Below are 26,514 nucleotides of genomic sequence, written 5' to 3'. Positions count from 1 at the left end.
AACGAGAGACTGATGAATTGGAATTAATTTGCAAACTGGATACAATTAACTTAGGCTTGAATAAAGACTGGGAGTGGATGGATCATTACACAAAGTAAAATTATTTCCCCATGTTTATCACACCCCCCCACCCACTGTTCCTCAGACATTCTTGTCCACTGCTGGAAATGGCCCACCTTGATTATCCTACAAAAGGCTTTTTTCCCCCCACTCTCCTGCTGGTAATAGCTCACCTTATCTGACCACTCTTGTTACAGTGACACCCATTGTTTCATGTTCTCTGTGTATATAAATCTTCCCACTGTATTTTCCACCGAATGCATTCGATGAAGTGAGCTGTAGCTCACGAAAGCTTATGCTCAAATAAATTTGTTAGTCTCTAAGGTGCCACAAGTACTCCTTTTCTTTTTGCGGATACAGACAAACACGGCTGCTACTCTGAAACTAGTTATACTCTGTGTCCTACCAACTGATTGAAGAAACTGCAAAGCAGTTACCTTTAAAGCCCATTCACAATCACTGATTACTTTCTTGTACTCCTGCAACTTCATGTGAGCCTGAAATAAAGCCAAGATGGGATACAGATCAGCAGACTTATCAGCCCAAAGAAGAATTAGAATACTGTGCATCTTTATAATGTTTTTCCAAGTTCAAAGCACTGTGCAGACATTAGTTTAATTAAAGTGATATGCTTTAACCCACAGAGAGTGCCAACATATTGACTGATACATAATTAACTGCTTCTGGTGTTTTACCATATCTATACATCAGTGTGCAGTGGATTTTCAAGTGAGTTAAACACAAACCAAGCACAAAACTTACATGGGTCTGTGCTAAACTTAGGGCAGGAAAAAGTCCTCAGTTCACAATTAAAAATTTGATTCATCTTTCAGAAAAAAAGGTAGCTTGAAAAAAAATACCCCACTGAACTTTCTTTTCATGCCGTGGTGCGGATGGGGACTTGTGCATTGTGCTGTCATTGAATTGGGGGGTGGGAGGAAGGGCAGAGCAATGAAGGTTGTGGGACAAACAACCCTTCCACGACGAGGCTTCATTCTGACCCTCCATGCAGGAGACAGGCTACAGTCACAACAGGAATAAAATGAATTTAAGAAGACTGCTGAATCATTCCCACATGGTCAAGGGAGTAGCCAAAGTCTGGGCTGTGTCTTTCAGGTTTGGTTTTCCTTCCTGGAAGCCAGAGGCACAGGCCAGGAATTAAAACAATAGCTGTCCAATGATTTTCTGAAGTGCAACTTTTTGTTTGAGATTATAAAAAGGCAATGAGATAACCTGCTGAACAGAAATAAATTTACATCCATATTAGTACCATAAACTTCTGGCAAGGACCCAACCACAGATACCCACTGCAGGCAAAATGCCCACTCCATAGGTTGCATGCCACTGAGTAAAAGTTTCACAGAACCTACTGCTTCTCACATTAGCAGTTTTCTCAACACAGCATTGGCTTATACTAGTCAGTCCTTTAGCTAGAGTGGGAGACATCTGTGCAACAATGCTGAAAATTTAGGGTGCAGGCCCTGTTGCTGATGCATGATAGGGAGGGGTCTTACAGTTACACACAATGGAATGGGTTGCAAAGCTTTTGGAAGTGGTTTCAACCGTCAAACATAACATTGACTGGAAGTACTGAAGTAAGAGCAGGATTTACATTTGGGGAAGAAGGATGCCCCTGGGTTTAAAGCACTGGACTAGGAGGCATGAGACTTGAGTTCTGTTCTCAATACAGACTTCCTGCGTGACTGACCTATCTAAGGTGTGTGAAATTCTATGGCCTGTGTTATGAAGCAGGTTAGACTAGATGATAAGGTCTTAGGGGAAGACACTGTTCTGTGTTTTTAGAGCACCAGCACACTAGGGTCCTAGTTCATGACAGAGGCTCCTAAGAGCTATGATAATACAAATAAATAATGATCATCCTAAGGTCCACCTTCTGGCCTTAAAATCTATTAGTCTATTATTAAAGATATAATATTTGGAAAATGGAGTGGTTGGAGCTCTGCTGGCCCCCCCTTGGCATACAAGATAGGTAAAGAGCTCATCACCTGTGGTAACATTTAGCTCTCTACAACCTATTTAGAAAATGTCAGGATGACAGATTCTTCCCTTTATATGGACATGTCGGAGAATTAGCCCCCATTAGAGATTATGATAAAAAGAGAGGCAAGGATAGTTAGTGGCAACAAAAGGGAATATAGAGACACTCCTTGCGTTAAGCTACAAAAGGTGCATGACATTCTTTTTTCTTCCTGTTTTCCTTTAGTACCAGCTATTAGGCACTCAATAGCAGGTCTCTGATACCATGGCAATTGGTGCAGTATACGAGGATGGATATTACATTATAGGCTGATGTTCATGGCTCAATACTTTCTGTTAGACACTTGCATAGAGAGAGCATAAAATGATTCACATGACTGAGGAATTAGTTCAGAGCCATAAAAGGCAGCATGATTTGCATCACAGTCTCTCTAGTGAAGCTGAATTCTTGATCAGTGCAAGAAACTAAAGAAAAAGTTTCAATACAGAGCTTAGTCTGTAGTACTTTGCTGGTAACTTTTAATCATATTAATATTCACTGTTGCTAACACGGCAGTAAAGTAGATCCCATCAACTCCTGTTAGCAAAAATGAGACCTAAAGCACCACTGTGGACAATGGCCTGGGACAAACTACCTTATGTGCTGCTCTTCCTTCCTTTTCCAGTTCATCTGCAACACATCTGAACTTCTGAAATTGGCTTAGACAACAGAGCAATGATTCTCATGTGCCACCTGCAGGCAGCTTAGGCTGTTTTGTACCTAAACAATACATCTATAGCAGATTTTTCACACACTGACCTGTGCTCTGTTCGTGTACAGCACCTGCATATCCTTCTGTTTCTCCAGCCCTTCGGTGTATCGCTGGATAGCTGTGGCATAGTCTCCTTTACTGAATGCATCATTTCCCTTCTCTTTCAGGGCTGCAGCAACAAGAGTCATGTATTGTAAATGTCATTATTTCCAGTTGTAAACACAGTGGACAGAAGCCATGTTCTCCTGCTGCAACTTGCCCCGAGAATCCCACTGTATTGCCTCTACGGGAACTGTGTTCATCGAGCATAGCATGCAACAGACTTTTCTCTGTGCATTTTCATTTATGCGCCCCTTTCATGTTCTAAAAGATAAACTCAGGCCATTTGTATTTTCTCTTTATAGCCTATTACTTACATCTTCCCACACATCACATATCTCTCACTCCAAACCTTAAGTCTCTTTATCATAAAGGGGAGAGTCATTAAGAGGAATGCATTCCAAAAGACCTCAGCACCTACTGTGCATAGCCCATGTTCTCTTCTAATCAATGCTATACATAAGATCATAGGTACTATGGAACACAAATGCCTGCTTCCTTGTCCCCAGTCTCATCAACGTGCATACACAACACACAGTCAACCTGTGGAACTCCTTGCCAGAGGATATTGTGAAGGCTTAGACTATACCAGGGTTAAAAAAAGAACTAGATAAGTTCATGGAGGATAGGTCCATCAATGGCTACTAGCCAGGAAGGGCAGGGATGGTATTCCTAGCCTCTGTTTGCCAGAAGCTCAGAATGGGTGACAGGGGATGGATCACTTGATGATTACCTGTTCTGTTCATTCTCTTTGGGCACCTGGCATTGGCCAACGTCGGAAGACAGGATACTGGGCTAGATGAACCTTTGGTCTAACCCAGCATGGCTGTTCTTATATTCTTATAAAAATGTGGCTAACAGGCTAGTTTACCAGCTTAATTCAGCTCTGTTCTTTTTAAGTAGTGCTTAGTGGACATCAAAAATGTAAAACTTCAGCAATTACCATTCGCCAAACGTTCATTTTTCTTCCTTCTTTTGGCTCGTTCTTTTGCATCTTTCTCTAATGCTGACATGAAGCTGTCTGAGAGCCAGCAGAGTTAGGGTAGCATTTCAGTCAATGAAAGAAAAGATTTACTCATTACAATCAAATTGCAGATGAGAGAAAAATCATTTCTGAGACATGGAGAAAATCTTAAGGACATATTTCATTAATTTGATATAACGCGGAACGTGTGTGATAAGCTATTAGACACAACAGCCATAATGCTGCCCTAGATTTGCATGCCTGCCTCTTTAAGTAGCTCTTCTTAATCATAATCATAGAATATCAGGTTTGGAAGGGACCTCAGGAGATCATCTAGTCCAACCCCCTGCTCAAAGCAGGCACAATCCTTCTCTAAGAGATGCCTCTTTTTGATTCAGAATAATGAGGTTCTTAGATGAGAGGTAGAGAATATGCTGAAAAAATTCTTTACTAGGCACAATCCAGCCAGGCACACAGGACTTGTAAGCAATTATAACTTTCTGATACAGCTCTCAGAGTCAACTGAAAGATTCACATTGACTTCAGATGAAGTAGGATCAGGCCCTGCATGAGGCAGCTGAATCAGGGAAAGCAATCTGCAATCCTTACTCTAGCTTTACTGATACAAATTGAACAGGGGATAATTATTGGAGAGGTGAACCCTGTCCTACCTCGTCTCACTGTCTCCATATTCTGCGTGGTCTGAAAAAGTTGGATGAGTGACACACAAACACATATACAAAAAGGTTAGGCTTGAACTGGAATGAAAATAAATTTAAATATAGTTATTTCTAAACTAGTTGCAATTTTCATGAGAAAATATGGATTGCAAAATATAGATCACATTCATTTTTCAAAGCATCTTAAAACGGAGATGTATAACAACATGAGTCTAGTAACAAGAGAAGCATTTTTTAAACTTGTCAAAACTAACTCCATCAGAAGCATTTAAAGTCATGGAACAAAAGAAAACAATTCAATCCTCAGGTGTCCTCTTGCACAATCAATTTGGCTAAGAATTTCTGTTAGACTCTTCACATGGGAAAATTCACCACTGCAATCTGATTATTCTAACTGCGATAACAATCTGCTGGGGTACACTTCATAATAAAAGCATTTCTTTTAATAAGAATAGGTGCAGCCGCACCACACTTAGGACCAACTTTCAAAGATATGTAGGTCCCACATGCTTAGTGGGATTCTCTGAAGTGCCTAAGCAGGATAGGCGCCCAAATTCTATTGATTTCAACAGGTGTTAGGTGCCTAACCTGCTTAGGTACTTCTGAAAATCCCACTAGTCGACTATCTGAATCTTTAGGCACCCGAAAATCTAGCTCCTAATGTCTGAATTAAAGTCTCTCAAGACTTTGACTGGCTTTGGATCAGAAAGCAGCAAACAGTAGCCACATGTTACAGCATCTAAGCACCTGCTTCTTCTTTAGTATTAGCACCCAGTGATCTTCTGTCGATCTCCTGAAGAAGAGGTACAGGCTGTAAAACATGATGTGGGGTATTCTCTCATATGCTTTCCAGTGAGGAAAATTAAACATAGGTTTAAGCTACATTCGACCTGTATTTGTAACAATACTTACGAGGTTTGTCTTGGGTTTGCATAAGTGGCAAGATAGCTGCACTTATATCATTTGAAAGACTAACTGCCTACATCTGATACTCGAAAAGAGATCATAAGTCTTACCACATCTTGTGAGTTAACAACTGTTCTGTTCAACTTGGTCTTGCATTCTCCATCATCTCTGACCTCCTGGAGATGAAGTCTTTTCTCTGTATCAGAGATGGCTTTTTCCTGGACAGCGGGGTCTGAGGAGTTCAAGCCTTGAACCAAGTTGGCTAAAAACAAACAAACAAACAAACAAACATGAAATAAAATGAACTCAGAGAGACCAGGAATCAAGTTTTCCCTTTGGTTACACATGCCTTTGAAGCCAGAAGGAGCTGAATGTATGATTGAGAGTATGCCCATGATCTGAGGTGGGATGTGATTCCCAGCTGGTGGAGACAGTACACTAGTTCTCATCAAGCTAGCACACTAAACACAGCCACACAAGCTATGGTACTCATGGCAGCTAGCCAGTTTATAACCATCTGAGATCCTACACACATTCTCAGGGTGGCTGGCTCATTCCACAGCTTGTGCTTCCATGGCTACATTCTATTTGTAGTGTGATTATTCAATGATAGCCAGTGAGAGTATGTCTCCTCAACTTGGGAATCACACCTCCAGGTCAAGTGTAGATGTGCACTAAAAGACTTGATGTAACATACAGATGACAAGGACAACATTTATAAACTAAAAAAAAATTCATCTGTCCTTGGCCTTTTGGCTATGGTTCAGGGTAGCTTCAGTTTAATATCCGATACTCCCTCCATAGGTTATAACTCCAAATGTTAGCAGGGGGACGGACTCAATCTAACAAGTTTTTTCCCCATCTCTAAGTTCTACCAATGATTTACATGATTCTAAAAATAAAATAATAACCGGAGGCATTTAGAACCATTGCCAGTACCTGGCAAGATTCACATCTCCAAGCACTCAGAGATTTCAAAAACTGAACACAGTGATCAAAACTGTATGATCTTTTCGTCTTTTGTTTTTTCTTCCCTTTGCTCTCTAATTCTCTTTATTTGTCCACCTCAAATGATTTCGGTTTTCTATTTGGGTATTTATCACTGAACAAAGATTAAGGCAATACTGTGACACAATAACCAGCATTTCAGTGAGGGTAGATGCCCAAGGATCAAATTTCACTGATAAAAATAAAGCAGTTTCAAAAATACAGAGTTTTTTGCTGTTTAAAATACAAAATCCCCTATTTGGGTACATTTTGATTTATTTTTTATCATTTGTTATACGTTCAGTGCCAAAGACACTTTTTTCTTTTGCTTCTGGCTGGGAGTCTAACTTCAGAAACAGCAACAGGAGAGAACACAAAAGAAGCCTCGCAAACCATAACGCACACTGCTGTCATTTGGAAATCAATGAAGTTTTCCAATCTTAGTGAGAAAGACAAATATGCGGGTCTCTCAGGTAATTCCCTTTTAGACCTAAATTTCTGCTGCAGTTTCAAGTGGCTATATTATTCTTCTATTTTACTTCCTGTCCTAAACTGCTGCATAGGATTCCTATGTTCTGCTAAAAAAAACAGTGGCAATCCTTCCAGAGATGGCTACAAGTCAGTGGTGAGTCCCTTAGCTACTTCACAGAGGTGTTATGAGGCTTCATAAGTTAATGTCTGCAAAATACTTTGAGATCCTCAGATGAAAGGGGCTATAGAAATGCCATCTATTACCATCACTTATCAAAAACTCCAGTTTTTTGAATTTCACCTCTTTGTTTGCTAGCCCAGCTACTAAGACCCCCATTCCTGGAAGTTACTGCCTGAAGGCACACCCCTGCATTCATGAAGTGCCCCACTGCTTTCAGCACTGGGGCCTCACTCTATGAGAGTATTTTTATAAACATTGTTATACATAAGGAAAGATCATAGCCAACATTTTCTAAAGCAATGTCTGATTTTGACTGTTCTGTTACCTGGTGCCCAACTAAAGACCATTTGGGTCTGGTTTTCAGAGGGGCTAAGCACTCACAGCTCTTATCAAGATCAGCTGGAGTTAGGAGCTCAGTATCTCTGCAAATATCTTAAGCTGGGCACTAAAACCAGAAGTCAATGCTGTCCTTAACGCAGTGACTTCACCTGAGCAACACTCCGACCAAGTGTAAATCTGCCCCACCATGTTTACAGTACACTTACTAATTTCATCCACATCTCTCAGGAATTTCTGCAAATCTCCCTCCTCCAGCTCATCAGTCATCATGGTACAGAATGACTAAGGGGGAGGACTGGAACCTAGAGGAAGGAATAACAGAAGGAGGAGAATGGGGGGCTGGAGACATGGGGCTGCGCGGAGGGGGCTGGTGGGTGAGGAGCGATGGGGGGCTGGGGAGAGGTGGGGGCTGCATGGAGGGGGCTGCGTGAGGGGGCGGGCGGTGAGGAGAGATGGGGGCTGGGGAGAGGCGGGGGCTGCGCAGAGGGGGTAGTGGGGAGCGAGGGAGGCTGGGGAGAGGCAGGGGCTGCGCGGAGGGGGGCGGGCAGTGAGGAGTGATGGGGCTGGGGAGAGGCGGGGGCTGTGCAAAGGGGGCGGTGGTGCGTGATGGGGGGCTGGGGAGAAGTGGGGGCTATGCAGAGGGGGCGGTGGGGAGCAATGGGGGCTGGGGAGATGGGGGCTGCGCGGAGGGGAGCGATGGGGGGCTGGGGAGAGGCGGGGCTGTGTGGAGGGGGCGGCGGGTGAGGAGCGATGGGGGGCTGGGGAGAGGCGGGGCTGCGCGGAGGGGAGCGATGGGGGCTGGGGAGGGGGGGCTGCGTGGAGGGGGGCGGGTGAGGAGCGATGGGGGCTGGGGAGAGGCGGGGCTGCGCGGAGGGGAGCGATGGGGGCTGGGGAGGGGGGGCTGCGCGGAGGGGAGCGATGGGGGCTGGGGAGGGGGGGCTGCGCAGATGGGGGCGGTGGGGGCTGGGGGGGGCTGCGCGGAGGGGAGCGATGGGGGGCTGGGGAGGGGGGGCTGCGCGGAGGGGAGCGATGGGGGCTGGGGAGGGCGGGGCTGCGCAGATGGGGGCGGTGGGGGCTGGGGAGGGGGGGCTGCGCGGAGGGGAGCGATGGGGGCTGGGGAGGGGGGGCTGCGCGGAGGGGGGCGGGTGAGGAGCGATGGGGGCTGGGGAGAGGCGGGGCTGCGCGGAGGGGGGCGGTGGGGGGCTGGGGAGGGGGGGGGCGGGGTCCCTGCTCACCCCGGCCGGAAGCCAGGCAGTTACCGGGTCAGCAGCGTCCTCCTGGTCGCCTCGGTAACGAGCCCGTGATGCTCCGCCCCTTCCTCCCTTGGGGCTGCCGCGGCGCCGTCCGAAGGCGCAGCCAATAGCGGCCGCCGGTGGGCGGGGCCTCAGGGCGGAGGCGGTGCTATGCCGGGATGGGCGGGGCTCCCTCAGAGGGATCAGGCTGCAGAAAGAACCTGGGCGGGGGCAGAGGTCAGGGGGCAGAGGTCATAGGCTTGTCCAATGGGGTTGGAGGGGCCTGTAAAGCGCCATGAAAGCCCCTCCCCTTCACCCCCAGAAGCGAGCCCCCCTAGCCTGGGCAGCGCCACCCTCCTGCAGCGAGCCCCCAGCCCCCTGGCCAGGCATTGCCCCCCCGCCCCCCCATAAGCCTCCTGCTGCAACAGCCCATTGCCAGCCTCCGCCGCCGCCCAGCCAGATCCTGGTCAGAGGCAGCAGCCAGAGCCCATGACCACACCCTGCGGCTCAGCGCCCCACACGGTTGTTACTGATCCGGTGCAGCCAGGTTAATCGCAGGGGACTGCGTGCCCATTGCCAGTCCGTGACCAGGCAGTGTCCTCTCCTGCCCTCAAAGCCAATCAATGTACGGGCACTCTGTCTCCAAGGCTGGCAACGTATTCAGAGACTGTTATATAGAAACAGCTTCAACCAAAGCTGCCCACTGGGCCCCGCAGCACCAGCCACGACTCCATCAATGACCCTGGGCCTTCAGAATTGTATCTTTATTTTAGTTAAGTTATGAACTCTAAAAAGAAGCCCTCCTCCCTCACTTCTCACTCTATGGATTTATTCGCTCATTGAGGGACAGCCAACAGCTATTTTCTCTTAAAGAGCACATTTTATTTAATGGTGTTTTCAGATGATGTGACAAGAGAGACAAGAAACAAGAGCGAGCTCTCATGATGAGGTGAACCCACAACTGTCATCAAACACTCAATAATAATTGTCAACAAGGAGCGGGTCAGAAATCCCCCCTGTGAACATTCAGTTGATACAGAAGAGGAAAACTATCATTCTCTGTCAGAAATGATGATTCATTTTCATGCTGTCTAGTGGCAAGTGTTCACTCTGAAGAACCAAGTAGGCATTGCAGAAATATAGAAAAGCCCTTTGTTCTCATTGTATATCAAGTTGGAACCAAACTAGAAATCACATTACACTGTCATCTGTGTTGTAACACTTACTCAGGGAAACTAGAATTTTATTTTTAAGCCTAGATAAACTTGCTCACGTGAAACTAGAAATTGGTCTTTCTTGCTTCTATCATCACGTCTCAATGGAAAAAATACTTGGAAATACTGATTTTTCTATGGACTTGTCTTTTTGTTGTACAGCACCTAGCACAACAGGGTCATGGTTCACGTGTGGAGTACTTAGGTACTACTGCAGTACAAATAATCATTTTCATTTTGCTTCAGTTTGTGTGTTTGTAATGTGCTTTGATATCCTCAAGCAAAGGATATTTACAGTACAGAAATGCAAAGTATGAGTTCATGTAACACAAGAACACCAATGTAAGCAAAACTGGATACCCAGATTATGAGAGTATTTTGACTTTATAGAACAAAAATTTCATATGACTGTTGCAACATTTTGTTGACCTTTTCTTTGCAAATACAATTCTGATAATGATTTTCTTTAGATGACCCTCCTAGTCATGGACAGGAATCAAACAGCAGCAAATCAAACAGGAACATTTCCTAACAGAGGCTTCAAGATGGAAAGCTCCTGCCCAGGGAGGTTGAAACAGCTCCTGGTCTTGAAAAGCCCTAAGACAGCATTGCAGTGCCAGGTACCAAGCCCCAGCCCTGAAGCTCAGGGTCCCATGCTTTGAGGTGAGAACATTACTGCTCCATGGCCGGTCTGCAAAGCAAAAATCTGATATGCACTAATCCCCAACTTTTGCTGTATTCCCCAAAACTAAGTTGCTGGCCTTTTGCAGGAGCAACAAGCATTTGCTGTAGCTGTCTTTTGCCTCGGCACTTGAAAGGTCTCCAGTGGAAGGAACCCTGTAATGTATCCCTTACAATACCCGTCTCAGGGAAGACACAGCTGCTGGATGTTGCAAAGTAGAATGCAGCAAAATCCCCAGAACTATCATAATGGTGCTCCTTTCCCCAGGCTGACATTCCCCAGTCCCCATGTAAAGTGGGTCCAAACAGGGTTCTGCCAGCTGGTGCACAGGCCCCCCTTGTGCACACAACCATAACCTTTCAAACATCCTAGAGCTCCCTAATTACTAGCCTGCTTTCTATCGGTCCACTGTGATACAACAGAGCCAGAGGGGCAGCGGGAGAGTGGTCAAGGGGAGATATATAAGACCTAGTCTAATTAAGGCGTGGTACCTTGTAGACTAAAGAAGGTTACTACAGGTTAATTGGAGCACCAGTAGTCAATTATCAGGAACCTAATAAAAAAACCCTGTTTTAGGCAGATAGGGTTTTAGGCAGGTGTGAGGAAAGAGAGAGAACTGGAGTTTGGTGGTGTGTTGCTAAGAGTTGAATGACCAGAGAAGAAGGGAGACTCCTTCCCCAGCATCAAGGACTGAGGGTAACCCTACCCAAGGGGAAAGAGGGTAAGAAACCTGTAGGGGTTGAGAGGGGCTGTGGCTCAGAGTGAGGTGCAAATCTAGACTGCTTCCCTCTTTTATCACCTTCCTGGGCTACTAGTGGGGTCCTTAGCATCCCAAGAGCAGGGGAAAAGAGTGGTGTTCTAGCCCCCTACCAAGAAAAGCATAGGACCCACCATACTAACATGGGCCATTCTGCCACACACTCTAACCATGTGGAACAAACCTTTTGCTTCTCTGTGCCTATCTGACTCCTCTCCTATTCACATCCCACCTCCAGACACAGGTCTTCCATGCTATGTGGCTCCTGAACAACTGCCCCCCTCCCTGCTATAAATGTTAGCACCATTAACTTGGCCTTGGCTGAATGGAGTTTTAGCCTGTGAGTTTTCATCCTTGCTCCAACCTGTTTTAGACATTGCCTAAGTCCCTCAAACTTCACAGGGCAGGGAAACTGATGCACAAATAATTGGCTCAAAGTCACAGTGAAACAGTGGTGTAGCTGGGAATAGGTCCCCAGATCTCTGGCTGGGAGTCCCCCACTCTAAATGTCATCTCTAGAATGTGAGCTTGGCTTTTGTACCTCAACCATCACCCTTGTCCCTTTCTATCATATGGTGAAAGCCCATGTTTCTGTACATCTCAGAGTGCAGATTTTAATCACAGTGGGAGTAAAACATCAATTAGAGACAATTACTATCTGCTTTATAAGCAACACCAGCATTTGGCTGCTCTTGGGAGACTGACTTGATAAGTGCTCATATATAGTCCATTATGTGGACCACAGGCATAAGGCAGGTGTATGCTGCCCACGTCTCAGGATAAGCGATCATCTCCAATGCTATCTGCTGGTAATTAGCTCCTCTGGGGGTTGGTGCTCCCTGTGAGCTTGCTCTGCAGACAAGGAAGCTGTGTTCTGCCTGTTTAATCACTTTCCAGTGTGATCAGGAAAGAGAAGCAATGTGACGAGTTTGTGCATGATGCTGCTGGTGAGGTAGCATCAACTTAGACCTGTTGCAAGCTCTTAGAGCAGCAGCGCAGGCTGGGAGAGGAATGTGGAGTGTTCTCCCCCATCAGAGCAGCCCATCGGCCATGCCCAAGATGGTCTCTGGAATGCTTCCCCTTTGCTCACAAGGCAGGGCAGGCTACATAAAGAAATGCCCTCTGCTCCCTACTTGCTTATTTACTGGGAGGTGTGAAACAATCGTGTTAATTTCTCACACTCCTCTCCCCAGGCTGATAATTGGCAATGCTCAAAGTTGCTCAAGCAATCAAAACACAACATGGAAAACTCAGCCTTCCAGATGAAATTCAACCCATGCTGAGGTTCCCAGGTACTGATCAATCCCTCCTCAGCCCTTAATGTGGTCATTAACACCTTAATGTGGTGGTTAGTTGGTGATTAAAGCCTTGGGCAGGCTCTCTGTGCAGGGGTGAAGTTTCCTCTGCCTAGAGACTGCTGGACTATTTTGAAGGCTACCCTTAGGGCTTTGAGATGTACTGCCCCAGGAAGAAACATGTTTTCTGGGTCTCTTTTTACATGTGCTGTTCCATTACACATTCTTTAACAGCTGCCTCTTCCCCCCCCCCCCCCCCCCACTTTTTAGAAAAGTCCTTCTGACCTTATTTCAGTTGCACCCTGGGGCCATCTGTGATAAGTGTTACACAGCAAGGCAGACATGCTCCCTGCAACTAAGAGCTTTCAGCTGAGCCAGTGAGGGATACCTTTGACAGACAATGGGGCTCCTGCTCTCTAGGATGATACGTATCCACTCTCGGCATCTTTCCTCCCAGCCTTGAATAATTTATTGGCTTGAAATGTCACACAAATGTTTTCTCTGCTCCGCAGCCTTGTTGAAGTGCCTCCAGGTTTTCCCATAATAAATGGGTCTGCACTTGCTTTGCAATTTTGTTGCAAACCAAAAAGAGAAATCTCCTGCTGCTGCTGTCTTCTGTTTGGCAAATCACTGAAACACACATCCAGTTAGATGTACAATGACCGGAGTTGCTGTCTATACTTGCTGTGAGTTCATCTCCTATAAACAAACACGAGGGGGTCACGTCAGCCCTTGCTATTTTTCTTCAGGGGACCAAGATGCTTCAGCAACCTGACAGCAAATTAAGGAGACCTCTTTGGTTAAAACATAGCACTAGTTGAACAGGAGAGGGAGCCCATGGCTGGTGTTGGAATGTGAAGCTGATCTGCTGGCCATTAAATGGGTCAAAGTTGGTTGTGAGGAGTGAAAAATAGAAAACACCGTGTGCTCATTTTATCAGCTTCAACAATCTCCACCCCCTTTAGCCTTCCTTTTCATAACGGGGTGGATTTCTTCAAGTTGTCCGGTTCATGAGGACCCAGGTGGGGGATGGTCCATTAAGAGCGGGGGCCAGATCCCTAGCTGGTGTGAAGAAGAAATTGTACTGTAATAGTGTGGTGTGGTGAGAGGCCACAGACAGACATGGGTAGAACCCATTTAAGTAATGGGAGGATGCACATGTCTCTCTACTGGGCTAGCGTGCTCAGGATCAAGACCTGACTGAGTACATGGGATTTATTGTAACTGCCTCTGATCACCTTCATGAAACTTAATTTGATTCTTTGCTCTGAGAGCCTGGCATCTCATCTACTTAGCACCAGCTTCAGTGTGTCCACTGTTCCTCCTTATATACCAAATATTGCAAGTCTCCAGCTAAACTGCACCTGCAATGAGTCTAGGCCTAGACATGATGCTCCTATTACTGCTATGTTGCCATCCCCTCTCAGGTTTGCTTTATCCACCCCTTGTGTCCTGTCACTGACCAAGTTGGCTTTATGGGACAAGGCCTGCATATACAGTAGTTAGCACTCTGGAGCCTTGACAAGAGATTCTCGGTGCCACTGCTGTGATCAAGAATAATATATGGAAGGCCCAGAGCTAGCAGGTTTAAAGGGAACAAGAATGTCTCTGCTCCCGCACAGGAGAAAGGGGGAAAGCTAGCTTGAGTAAGCTTTACATAAATTATCAGATTGCACCAAGCAGCATCATAGAAATGCAGAGCTGGAATGGACCTCAAGAGGTCTTCTAGCCCACCCCCCTGCACTGAGGGAGGGTTAAGTATACCTAGTCCATCCCATGTCTTTGGGGTTGGGAGGAGGATGGTCCTTCTCCCCTCCCCCCCGCCCTGGCTATTGTGCTACTTCCTGCGGTCACCCCTTCTCTCGGAGCATCTTGCACTCTGCTCACATACATTCCTGGTATAAAGGTCAACATGCATCAGTGACCCAGGTTAAAAATGTGAGCTTTGTTTTCATTGTGCCTTGAATGGCCACAGCATTAACTTTCTACAGAGGAACAGGGAGGAGGAAATCCAAAGGAGGGTTGGAAACTGTGAGGATGGCTTAGACCTGTTTGATGACAGACCATAGAGCTGGACAGAATGCAGTCAATTCCCAAGGCTTTCCTCCTGCATAACTCTGCACCATGGATTCCCAATCAGCAGCAGATAGGCCTGTGCTGTTTCCTTGACTGATAAGCACCCTGTGTGTCCTTGTTTCCATTTTGTTGCACAAAGCCAGTGTGATCTAAGGATGCATTTGGCTGGGGGTACAGCAAAAGACAGAGTGTATGGAAAAGCAGCTAAGTAATGCAAGAGATGTAGCATGCAGCACTAGGAGCAACCATTAAAGGGGGTCATATCCCATCTCAGTTTCTTACCATCTTACTTAGGGGGCTGGAGGACTATTGGATTGTTGTTCCTGGTCCTCTATTGTTTATTTAACATGGTTACACCAGTGCATGCTGCTAAAGATTTTGGCTGGGTGACTGCATGGCTTTTCAGAGATTTCTCAGGCCTGAGGGGCTGTTTCCTGCTCAGAGAGGAAGTGGCTCAGGCCTTAGCCAGAGAGAGTTGCCTGTACTCTGGGTTACCGTTTCATTTGTTACGCTACCATGTTGAGGATTTTGAGGTGAGCCCTTCTCCTGGGAGGAGTATGCAGTAGTTCCGCTCCCAGAAAATGCCTGTACACTCTTCTACCAGTGCCACACATCACTCATCTCAGATAATAGCTTCCCCCTCCCTCTCCTCACATAGACCTCTCTTCCCCTTGATTTCCATAAATTACCAGCATCAGAAAGGTGGACTCTAGAAAGTGGGGTTCTAGAGAACTCGTACCATGGTAATGGGCACTGCAGAAAATCCTAAAGCTAGAAAACATCTTCCCTGCATCATACCAAGCTAGCTCTGCTGTCCCCTCTGATGCCTTTAGGTTTGCAGCCAACACGGCAAAAGGCCAGTGGCCACATAAGGTCAGGGAATACTGAGCTTTGGCCCTTGGAAGTCTCTATGCAGAGGATTCTGAGCATTCAACAGGCCAGCCATGTAACTGAGCTGCACTCATGCACCCAGGATGAAAATGGAGCACTACCTCCACCATGTGGAGACTAGTAATCACAAGATCTGTGACCAGCTGTACTGAGACCACCCTGCCGGCTCTCTGGCTCACTCAGAGGCTGGGTGCTTGCAGCGTGTGTTGAGATCCATGCATGGAAGGGACTGTAGAGGTGCAAAGAGCGGTCGTGTCCCTGTCCCCAAGACTGAGTATCCAAAGCTGGGTAACAATATGCCATGGGTCCTGTAAGTGACATTTTGCAGGAGAGTGCAGAGATCCGATCCTGTGTTAAGAGGTGAAAGGGTTAAACCTCCCTCCCTCAGCAAGTTGGGGTCCCAGGTATGCACCCTCTGTGCAGAAATTGGGCCAGGTGGGGGCGATCCTTCATCAAGAGGAGCAGCCATAGATCAGCAAGCAGAAGTGGGGGTGGATTAGCACAGAATCACCGTAATGTCGAGCTGCTAGGGACCTCAGAAGTCATTGAGTCCAGCCCCTGTGCTGAGGCAGGATCAAGTAAACCTAGACCAATGGTTCTCAAACTTCATTGTACCATGACCCCCTTCTGACAAGAAAAATTACTTCATGACCCCAGTGCCCTGTGTTACTCAGAATAGTTAGTATTTTAAATAAAAATTGCATTACAAGTCCATATCTACAAAATCCACCATATCCGCCATCCGCTTCAGCCCCACCACCAACCCTGGAGTTCCTGGCTGGGGGTTTCTGCCCTGGTTACCCCATCAAAATGGGGTCATGACCCCCACTTTGAGAACCGCTGACTTAGACCATTCCAGACAGGTGTTTGTCTAACCTGTTCTTACAAACCTCCAGTGATGGAGATTCCACAACCTGCCTTGGGAGCTTATTCCAGATCTTAATTACTTTTTTAGATTACATTTTTTTCTAATATGTAACCTAAATCTCCCTTTCTGCAGATTAAGCCCATTTCTTCTTGTCCTCTCTTCAATGGACATGGAGAACAACTGATCCCTGCCCTCTTTAGAGCAGCCCTTCACCTCTACGACGACTGTTCCCAGGGAACTTCTGAGTCTTTTCTCGTGACTAAACATGCCCAATTTTTTTAACCTTTTCTCCTAAGTCAGGTTTTCTAAACTTGTATCATTTTTGTTGCTCTTCTTTGGACTCTCTCTAATTTATCCACATGCACCCTGAATTGGACACAGTACTCCAGCTGAGGCAACAGTAGTGCCCAGCAGAACAAGACAATTGTCTCCTGTCTTGCATATGATCCTCCTGTGATAAACGCCAGAATTATATTTAGCCTTTCTTGCAACTGTTTCACATTGTTGGCTCTCATTCCATTTGTGATCCACTATAATCCCCAGATCCTTTTCAGCAGTACTACTCCCTCACCAGTTAGTTCCAATTTTGTAGTTGTGTATTTGATTTTTTCCTTCCTAAGTGTAGTGCTTTGCATTTGCCTTTCTTAAATTTCACCTTGCTGAATTCAGACCAATTCTCATCCTGTCCTCCAAAGTGCTTACAATGCAACCCCTGCCAGCTTAGTGTCCTCTGCACATTTTAAAAACATACTCTCTATTCCATTATCCAAGTCATTAATGAAAATATTTAATGGTACCAGACCCAGGACTGACCCCTGCAGAACCCCATCAGATACATGCTCCCAATTTGACAGCAAACCATTGATAATGACTGAGTGTGGTCTTTCAACCAGTTGGCACCTATTGTACAGTAAGTTCATCTAGACTGCATTTCCCTAGTTTGCTTATGAGAATGGCATGTGGGACTGTTTCAAAAGCCTTACCAAAATCAAGATATATATCATCTACTGGTATACCCTATCCATTAGGACAGTTACCTTGTCAAAGAAGGCTATTAGGGTGGTTTGGCATGATTTGTTTTTGAAAAATGCATGCTGGCTATTCCTTAACCCGATTATCCTATAGGTGCTTATAAATTGATTGTTTAATAACATGTTCTACTATCTTTCCAGATATCAGTTAGGCTCACTAGTCTGATTCCCCAGTTCCTTTTTGTTCCCCCTTTTTTAAGATAGGTACTATGTTTGCACTTCTCTAGTCCTCTATTCTCCATGAGTTCAATGAGATAATTGCTAGTGGTCCTGCAATTGCTTCAGCTAGTTCCTTACTTATTCTAGGATGAATGTCATCAGGCCCTGCTGACTTGAATACCTCTAACTTTTCTAAATATTCTTTAACCTGTTCTTTCCCTATTTTAGCTTGCATTCCTTCCCCTTTGTTAATCTTTTTAGTGAAGACTGAAGCTAAACTGGCATTGAACCCCTGAACCTTCTTGATGTCATTACCTTATTAGCTCTACTGCACACCATGTCCCACATCCTGTAAGTGCTCCTGGATGAACCCTCATCCAAGGACTGATCTGCACTCACCCTGCTTAGTTCCTGAGAGTTAAGAAGATCACAATACCTGGCTATTGGGCATAAACTGTTTTAATATATATTATACATATAAATATATGTGACAAGGAGTGACAAGGAGTCAGAGGTTTCACCAGCAAGATCTTTGTCAGCATGGCTTTTTTTCCCCCTCAGTGATCTGGAAACCTGTGACTATTGAAAGGGCCACAGAGTGGCACCATCTACCCACACAAAACAAGCAGCTAGCTGTAACTCTGAAAGGTTCATTGTTTTAATCCCATGATCACCCACATTCCACCCAAAGGGGGTGCCTCAGTCAAGTCTAGTGTTGAAAATTATTTGCATCAGAATTAGTCACAGAACTCATGTTACAGAAAATCCAAGTTATTGGGTTCAATACAAGGGAAAGTGGGTGCAATTTAATAGCCTATGCTCTACAGGTACTCAATAAGATGATCTAATGGTCCCTGCTGGCCTTAAGCGCTATCAGACTATGAAGAATCATTTATACCAAGGGAAGGAATCCCACAGTGTTTTCACTTCCATACCAATTTGGGAGACCCCTTACCTGTGTTCCACCCACTGGCCCTCACTGTCTTCTCTGTGACAGGGTCCAAACACCTTGGGGATGGGAACTCTGTTGTTGGGGAGGAGCATTATCCAGACCTCGACATTATCCAGACATTCAACGGGAAAGCAACGCCTGGCGAGCTCAGGAGGCTATACTGCAGGAACCAGTTCTGCACTGGCCCCAGGGAGATTGACTAGCTGGGCTGGGTCTGCAAAGTCTCTTCCATCTCTGAGGTCTGTGCTATGTAGAAGGTGGTTGGCAAATGATTTGCTGGTGCTGCCACCTAATGTAAATGCAAAGGCCAGTGCATGAGGGAAGCTCTCCTAGGGGCCCCACTTCTCCACTCTCTACCACATGCCCCTGTGGTTCCCCTCCTGCTGTATGTGTAATAACCCCTTTCTTCTGCAGCAAACAGTGACAGAGTTACAGTCCAACAGGGCTTTCCCCAGCCCCCTCCCCACTGGAGCTAACAGTTAAGTTTGGGGCTTAAAAGACTTGTTAGCATCTCTTTATGGTGGGATTTTCAAGGACACAAGTCCCATTGCCTTTCAGTGCAGATAGCAAACTGGCTTTCAGTGAGACTTGTGCTCCCATGCATGCTGGCACTTGTGAAAAGCCCACCATTACATTTTGGCATAGGCTGGTCAGGTTCATATTGTCCATCTCTAACAGGAAATGGATATGTGCACTGTTTGACCTAGTGGTTCCAGCAGGGACATCAAGAATCGGGACTCCTGGGGTGCAGGGACCAGGGCATAGGTGGTCAGATCCGCACTTAGAAGCCAGGAACCAAAGCCAGAGTCAGAATCACCCCAAGGTTTCAAGGCCAAAGTTGGGAGTCACACCAAAGGATATGCCAGAATCCGTGTCAGGAGTCACACTGAGGGTCAGTTCAGGATTGGAGTTGGAGTCAGACATGCCAGGGGTCAAGCCAGAGTGAGCTAGCAGTTGCAAAGGTCAGACTGGAGATAGTCTGGTCCAGCGCAGCAGCCCATTGGGACCTCACTCAGTTGCTCAGATAACTTCCTGTGCCTCTTTCTGGCTTAAGTAGTGTGTCTGGGCCAATTGGTGGAGCCGGATGTCTGCTCCAATCAGGAGCTTCATGGGCAGAGCCCCTGATGGGCCAGAGTTACACTAGCCCCCTCCCCTGCTGGTGCCAGAGATCTGTCGGGTGGCAGTCATGGTCTGCATACCACTTGGGGACCCATAGGCCTGCATTCAAGCTCTGTGATCTCTTATGCTGAGTTCTATCCCTTGCTCTGAGACCAACAGAATCCAACCCTAAATTAAGGTCAATGAAAGACTCCCACTGACTTCAATGGGGGTCAGACCAAGTTGTAGTTGTACGTCCTTCTGTAGGTTCTGCTTCTCCTTGTGCCTCAATGACATGAGTTGTAAAATTGGCATGCTGGTAGGCCAAACAGTCTGTATAATTCTCAGTTCAGAATTCAGGCTGTTGTATTTGTCTCTAGGCATGTATTGATGGCTGACAGCTCCAGGGGTGCAGTGATAATGAATCAATGCTTGGAAAGTGCCATGGGACCTTTGAACAAAGACAAGCATGCTAATCACCCATCGTTATATCAATAAACCTCTTATTTCCCAGCAGCTACTGTATTTTGGACTCCGGGTAGGCCAAAATATTTGGTTTGCTTTCCTCCTTTTAGTTTCCCAAGCTGAGCCAAGTGCACAGATTCTCCACATGGAGCGAGTATAGGGTTTGGAGACTGGATGATGATGAACATGGAGGTAAGTAAGGCTTTTCTTACTGGGTACAACATTTGTGAGTCAAAAAAGTAGGTGATAAAGTGCTGAAATGATATTTTTTTGTCTGTTTTGTCCACTCGAGGGTCTTTGCCTCTCCTCTGTGATGCTCTGTTTAAGTCTCTTCTGTCTCTATGCATTTAAATTATTCCCCCCCCCAACCCCTTGCAGTGTTAAATATAAGGCATGGACCTGGAATGCCACATGACTCATGATGGTGCACAAAGAAAAGGAGTACTTGTGGCACCTTAGAGACTAAAATATATTTGAGCATAAGCTTTCGTGAGCTACAGCTCACTTCATCGGATGCATTTGGTGGAAAATAGAGGGGAGATTGATATATACACAGAGAACCTGAAACAATGGGTTTTATCATACACACTGTAAGGAGAGTGATCACTTAAGATAAGCCATCACCAGCAGCGGGGGGGGGGGGGGGGGAAGGAGGTGCACAGAGATTACTGAACCCACCACATTCTTCCTAACTGATAAATAGTCATGAGACTTGGAGTGCATTATGGGCCAGGTGTGATGAATGAACCCCACTGAGCAAGTGGGGAAAAATGGCCAGGAAATCAACAATGGAGCCTTTCATCTTTAGGGTCATTATATCAACTCCATCCCACCTTCCTGAGAGCATACCTTATGGCTGCACATTGGCCATTGTGAAACAGGCTGGAGGTATTTAAGCCCAGTTCCTAGTGAGCTAGGTGTCCATGGCACAAAACCCCACCTGCCACTGTGTAGTCCACTCAGTGGCAGCCAGAGTAAGGTTTGCCAAGGCCACAGAAACTTAATTCCATGCCTCCTATTGCAGGGGGATCCCCACAAGGCATAGTTGAAACACATTAGTGAATGGGCCAATGGACAGGAAGTTTGTACCTACAGTAGTCTGGCCCTAGTCTGTCAGCACTTGAGCTCATGGAGAAGAGAACAGCCTGATGTCCGACATGCCTTGCACTTTTCTCTCTAGGCTGTGGGCCCCTTTCCCAAGGACATGCCTCCTGTCCAAGGCAGCTTTAGACCTGATTGCAGCTCTTCAATAAGCTGTGAGGTGCACAGCCATAGAATTGTAACCCATTATTTACATGGGGAGGAAATTATTTTCAGGGCAAGCGCCTTGGAAATAAGTAACTATTGCATACCACAAGGCCTGGGCTGAAATGCCTCGTTTGTTTCCAAAAACTTAAATTTAGCAAAGCTTTGTTAAAGGGGAAGAGAAATCTTGTGATCTAATTTTATTAGATGTATTACATTAGTGCCTAGAGACAACCAAGATCAGGGCCCTATTGTGCCAGATGTTGTGCAGAGTGATTAACAGTCCTTGTTATGCTGGGCTTACAGGCTAAATAAGCTGGAGAGATGAGGAGAAGGGAAACACTTAGGAAGGAGAAGATGATTCAGTCCAGCCTCCAGCAAAGAAACCTCACCCCTCCCATTTCACTTCACTGATACGCTGTCTCACAGCACTTCTCAGATAATACCAGTGCTTTGAACTGACAGCTCCTTTCCACTGTAGGCCTCAGCATATTTTACAAAGGTGGGTCAGTAATGTTGTCACCATTTCATAGACAGGGAAATTGAGGCAGCAAGAGCTGAAGCGACTTACCTGCAGTCACCCAGTGAGTCTGTGGTGAAGCCAGGAACAAGAACCATGCCCCCTGCTCTAAAACACCCCTCCCTGCTGCTTTAGCCCCTACCTTGTTTGCAAGTTCCGCACACCGAAAACAGCCTGGCATCCTCTGGTGATGCAGATAACAGCATTAGCTGCTCAGTGCAGGGGTGGAGTCGGGCTCTGTGGGGAAGCTCTATCCAGCTGAATTTAGCCCTGAGTCTGCTTAAGCCTTCCCTTTGAATCTTCTTCTTTCAGATCCTCTACAGGAATCACACATGCCTTTGAGAGGCACCTGCCTTGCTGCCCAGTGTGGTAGGCATGGCTGGGTAGAGCACACTAAGATGACTCCTGCATTGCATTGCATTGCACCTTGTGCCAGCAGTTACCCCTGTGCACAGAGCCTAAAAACGCTATCAAAGCAGTGAGGGAGAGAAGAGCTCTGATTCCGCAGCAGTTTAGACCCACCTTGGCTGCCCTTTGCACATTGTAAATGAGAGCCCAAAGTGCCGAGCCGGGGGAGAACAGGTCAGCTAAGTTCCACTGACAAGCATTGCAGGCATGGTGAATTAGACCATACTGGTCAGCTGCTGAATGCTCCAGGGACATCCGGCTAGCACCGAAGTGCTGAATGTACCTGGCACAGAGGCAGAGTCCAAATACGTCCAGGTAGAGCAGCTGGGGTTTCCCAGATGCCAATGACTGATTCAGGTGCATCCTCAAGTTGCACCAATTTCCATGGAATTGTTCTCTTGCTAAAGTTGACTTGATAGAGCCAGTGCACAGAGCCTCCCAGGAGTGAAAGGGTTAAACTGAACCCAAGCCAGCAGCAAGAGAACAGTTCCATAGACTTTCCTGGGGTCGTTCGGCACCAACGTCACCTTCCAGATGGGTACATGTCCCCGCTTAACACATGGCCCTGCTACCAGAGTCAGGGAGGGGTGGTGTATAGGGTAATGGAAAATTTCAGCAGCCAAAGGAACTGAGTATTGTCACAGTGCAGGAGAATTTTTATTCCAGAGACACCATAATCAGGACAGAATTGGAGCCTAAGGATGTGAGCTAAAGGCAGCTTGGGGCATCTTGTATAGGTTGCACAGTTGCCTAAAGCGTGAAAGTGCCAGCAGTTGGTGGCCGTGGCCTGCAGAGCCACAGTTTTGTGCAGGGTGGAAAAACCCAGCTCCGATCTACCTGCCTTCTGCATCATCCTCAGCACATTGTGCAACCAGTGAGCAGCTCTTGGTTGCTGAAATCAGCCAATAAACTGCTGCTTGCTGGGCACTTGACTCTGTGCTGAGCTGTAGGCTCCATTGACAGCCAAAATATCTTTGCCCCAGGCCAGCACTCTCCAACTGAGTAGCAAGGACACATCTTCAGCACAAATCCCATCAGCTAAGGCAGAAAGCCCAGACCAGGCTGCTTTCCAGAGGTGCTACACAACACTGTCAATGATTTAGGAACTTAATTAGCTACTTAATTGCCTTGCTGAGAAGGGCGTAAAAGACAGAGAATATTGGCACAGAACTAACATGGTCTGTAGCAGTGTCTCGTTTATTTTCTCTTCGTTGTTTTCCTGTGGTAGGTGATTTTTTTTTCATTGGTCTCCCAAAGACTCTTAAAGATCACTAATTCCCTCATCCCTTGTGAGCTTCCTGTTCTAGCACCAAGTGATAAAGCCAGGTTAGGTTCGCATCTCTAAAAGCCTCACCTTCTACGAGTGCAACAACAACAGTGTCCATAATGACAGCAAATGATCAGGATGGAAGCTGCTTTTACATGGTTTGGATCTGGGTATGTGTTAAATCAGAGGGTGTGGTGACAGCATGCTATGGGAAATGCCCATTGGAGCAGAGCGAAGCCAGGTAATTTAGCATAGCAAACAGTGCCTTGGAGGCAACTACACCTGCTTCCTGTAGCAGAGCTCCATTGTTTGAATTCAAAGTAGGGGTTCAGTGGTAGCATACAACTGCTTCCACTAATAAAAAATGACTACGCTATTCTACAGAAATGGTCTAAAGCAGGATTTCTTCTGATAGCCACACTGCTGTGATTTAGATGAATATAGCAGTGCTGTATTTTAATATCTGGCTCATCAATTACGACATTGGCTTTGCCCGGTTCCTGGAACAGAAACGTATTCTTAGCATGGAACACATTTCCAAATTCCAACTTTATCTTCCAGGCGGGGCAGTTTGCAAATCCAGGAGAATCACAGGTCTCATTTCTCCTGTGACCTGACCTAGAGTCCTAATAGGGTGGAGGTGGATGGAGAGATCCATCTAGAACATCACCAGTCAGTCCATCTTCCCCAGAACCTACTAAGGGTTCACCTAGTAGAAGATTTGATGCAGTCAGGTTGCTGAAGGAGCTCTAGAGCATAATTTAGCACCAAGCAACCAATCTCATTTCAATTTCTAATAGAAGCGTGGGCTGCAGCAGCTGCTGCTCAGTTTGAGCTGGGAGGCCAGCAAGAGTTTCCCACATGCTCTCAGATAGAGATGTGAGTGGCCAGGAGGCGGCTGCAAAGTGTCGAGAGGTGACAGAGTTAGCGTGTGCTTGTGCATGAACTCTCATTTAAAAGCAGTAGCTAATGATGGGCCTAATTCACCTCTGGTGTCTCACCACAGGCTCCAACACAGAGGCACCTGGGATGGGTTTGGTGCAGTGTTTGCATATTTGACCTTAAAGAGACACTTTCCTTAACACAGTGCGCCTTGAATGGCAAACCCTGGGCATAAGGCTTTGCTGCAGGGAAAAGCTGGCTCCAAAATGGTCCACCCCTGGGAACCTCTGTCACCCCTGAATCCCTGACTCCAGCCTGCTCCTGGGTAAGGGGTTGAGTGCAGAGGGGAGGCACAGGAAAGGGAGGGAGTGTCCCTAAAGGCCCCCTCCTGGCTCCCTTACCTTGGTGTGCACTGGCCCCGCAGAGCCACCCTGCCACTGAGCTGGTTTCAGGGACCAGGCTGCATCGCTCCCATCACAACAGATTAGCACCACCAGAAAGCATGAGCTCTGCATGCTGCCAGGTGACCCATCAGCCCTGCCTGCCAAGCGATGACACGGAGCTGCTACCAGCCGGCTGTGGCTTGGCAGCACAAACTGGCAACAGCCCCTGCTGGAGTCATTCACATGATCTTCTGCCAACCAGAGACCGTACGGAGCACCTGCCCGTACAGAGTACTTCAGGCCCAGCTCAGCCCAAATTAACACAGGGCCTGACTGAGGCGACTGGTTGATAAAGGAGTCTCCCACCTTCCTAGACCTGAGCTCATGTCCTGGACAAGGTCGCCTTTGGGTGTGTTTCCTGTTACTCTCTCAAACTGGGGCTGGAGACCGGGGCTTGTGTTAGGTGCTAAAAACAAGTGAGGCTGGAGCTTGGCCTCTGAAGCCTGGGGAGAGAGGCAGGTTTCAGAGCTGAGCTACAATGTCTATGCAGCTGGGTTAGCACCACATGGGGAGCCCCAGTCTATAGAGCCAAAGTCTGAGGCTTGCTGCTGCCATTTTCAGAGCACAGTGTAGACATAACCTCAGGCTTCCTCCCTGCTTTTGCTAACCTGCCATGGGGCTGGAAGTCTTTGCAGGATAGGCAGGCAGGGCTGGAAAACAGGGGGCTTCAGGTCAGGATTGAAATGAACCGGCCAAGCTGTGCAGCTGTGGTGAGGAGCCCAGGGCTGGTATAGCAGGGGATAGTGGATCAGGACAGTGGTGCATGGGCAGAGCTGTGTATGCAAGCAACAGGCTTCGCTAACCAGGGCCCCTCTGCCCAGTCATGACATGAGCACTAAGCTTACTTCTGCCATGATGAGGAGAGGGCTCTGCCCTAGCAGCAGTGGGAGGGGAATGTTTTGGTCACGAGCATTTGGAGCAGCTTGTTCCAGGCTGTTGTGTTTCTATAGCACCCTATCACCACCATATCTGCAGCCCTTGGGGGCAGGAAATGCCTCACACCATCACCACGCTGGTCCCAGTGTCCCTGATCAACAGGGGCTGAGACTGTGGCACAGACAATGCCTTTAACCTCAGACTAAGAAAAGGTCTGGGGCAACTCTACAAAGACCGTCTCTGTTGCCCTAGGGTCTCTGGGGGAGCAGGCTCCAAGAATGGCTAATCTGATGGTGGAGCTTTTGGAGGGGCAGGAGACCAAGTGGGGACCATGGGTCAGAGGATGGGATTCAGGAATCTCTAGGGTTCCCCTAACTCAATGAGAGGAATAACATTTCTACGCGGTGAGTTTAGCAATCCTCCTTCCTGTGTCCTGCAGCTGACCTCATGGTCTGAGCCTGTGCACTAACCCCAGACGATGCACTGGGAGCTCTGGGGCGGGAAGCTCCGGGGCAGGGAGCACAGGCTGCTGCTGGCTCTGTCTCCATGCCCTGTCTCAACCACAGTGCTAATACTCTTGGGGGAGGAGGCTGGGCCTGGAGTCTGCTCTCTTCCTGCTGCGGGGTGGTGCTTGCAAGGTCTGGGAGCTGCCACAGCCTCCCAGAAACAACCCCAGAGCCCAAAGGTCAGCAGTAAATCAAGTCTTATTAAAAGCA

General features: G+C 47.0%; 1 protein-coding gene and 1 long non-coding RNA gene across 7 annotated transcripts in view; one reads left to right on the top strand and one right to left on the bottom strand.

The window, feature by feature from the left end:
- Window positions 1–8,790, bottom strand: part of TTC12 (tetratricopeptide repeat domain 12) — a 32,852-nt gene extending 24,062 nt beyond the window's left edge. Inside the window, exons 1-7 of one of the 6 annotated variants that reach the window (XM_043500977.1) lie at window positions 8,649–8,790; window positions 7,644–7,741; window positions 5,570–5,721; window positions 4,545–4,575; window positions 3,853–3,930; window positions 2,858–2,979; window positions 498–557 (exon numbers count right to left, since the gene is read on the bottom strand). In XM_043500977.1, coding sequence (XP_043356912.1) covers window positions 498–557; window positions 2,858–2,979; window positions 3,853–3,930; window positions 4,545–4,575; window positions 5,570–5,721; window positions 7,644–7,707 — 507 coding nt within the window. In that variant the 5' untranslated portion in view covers window positions 7,708–7,741; window positions 8,649–8,790. Of the gene's footprint in view, window positions 1–497; window positions 558–2,857; window positions 2,980–3,852; window positions 3,931–4,544; window positions 4,576–5,569; window positions 5,722–7,643; window positions 7,742–8,648 lie in introns of those variants that run through there. The other 5 variants (XM_043500975.1, XM_038380912.2, XM_038380914.2 and 2 more) reach the window with 5 other exon arrangements.
- Window positions 8,791–11,180: 2,390 nt separating this feature from the next.
- LOC122457220 lies at window positions 11,181–26,146 on the top strand. Its single transcript, XR_006276668.1, has 3 exons — window positions 11,181–11,286; window positions 12,516–12,614; window positions 26,051–26,146. It is a non-coding gene; the product is annotated as an uncharacterized LOC122457220 (long non-coding RNA).
- The last annotated feature ends 368 nt before the right edge of the window (window positions 26,147–26,514 follow it).

Source organism: Dermochelys coriacea, chromosome 22, assembly GCF_009764565.3.
Source record: "Dermochelys coriacea isolate rDerCor1 chromosome 22, rDerCor1.pri.v4, whole genome shotgun sequence".
Taxonomy (NCBI): Eukaryota; Metazoa; Chordata; order Testudines; family Dermochelyidae; genus Dermochelys; species Dermochelys coriacea.
Note: the sequence above shows the minus strand (reverse complement) of the source record. Positions and strands in the feature narration are given on the sequence as shown.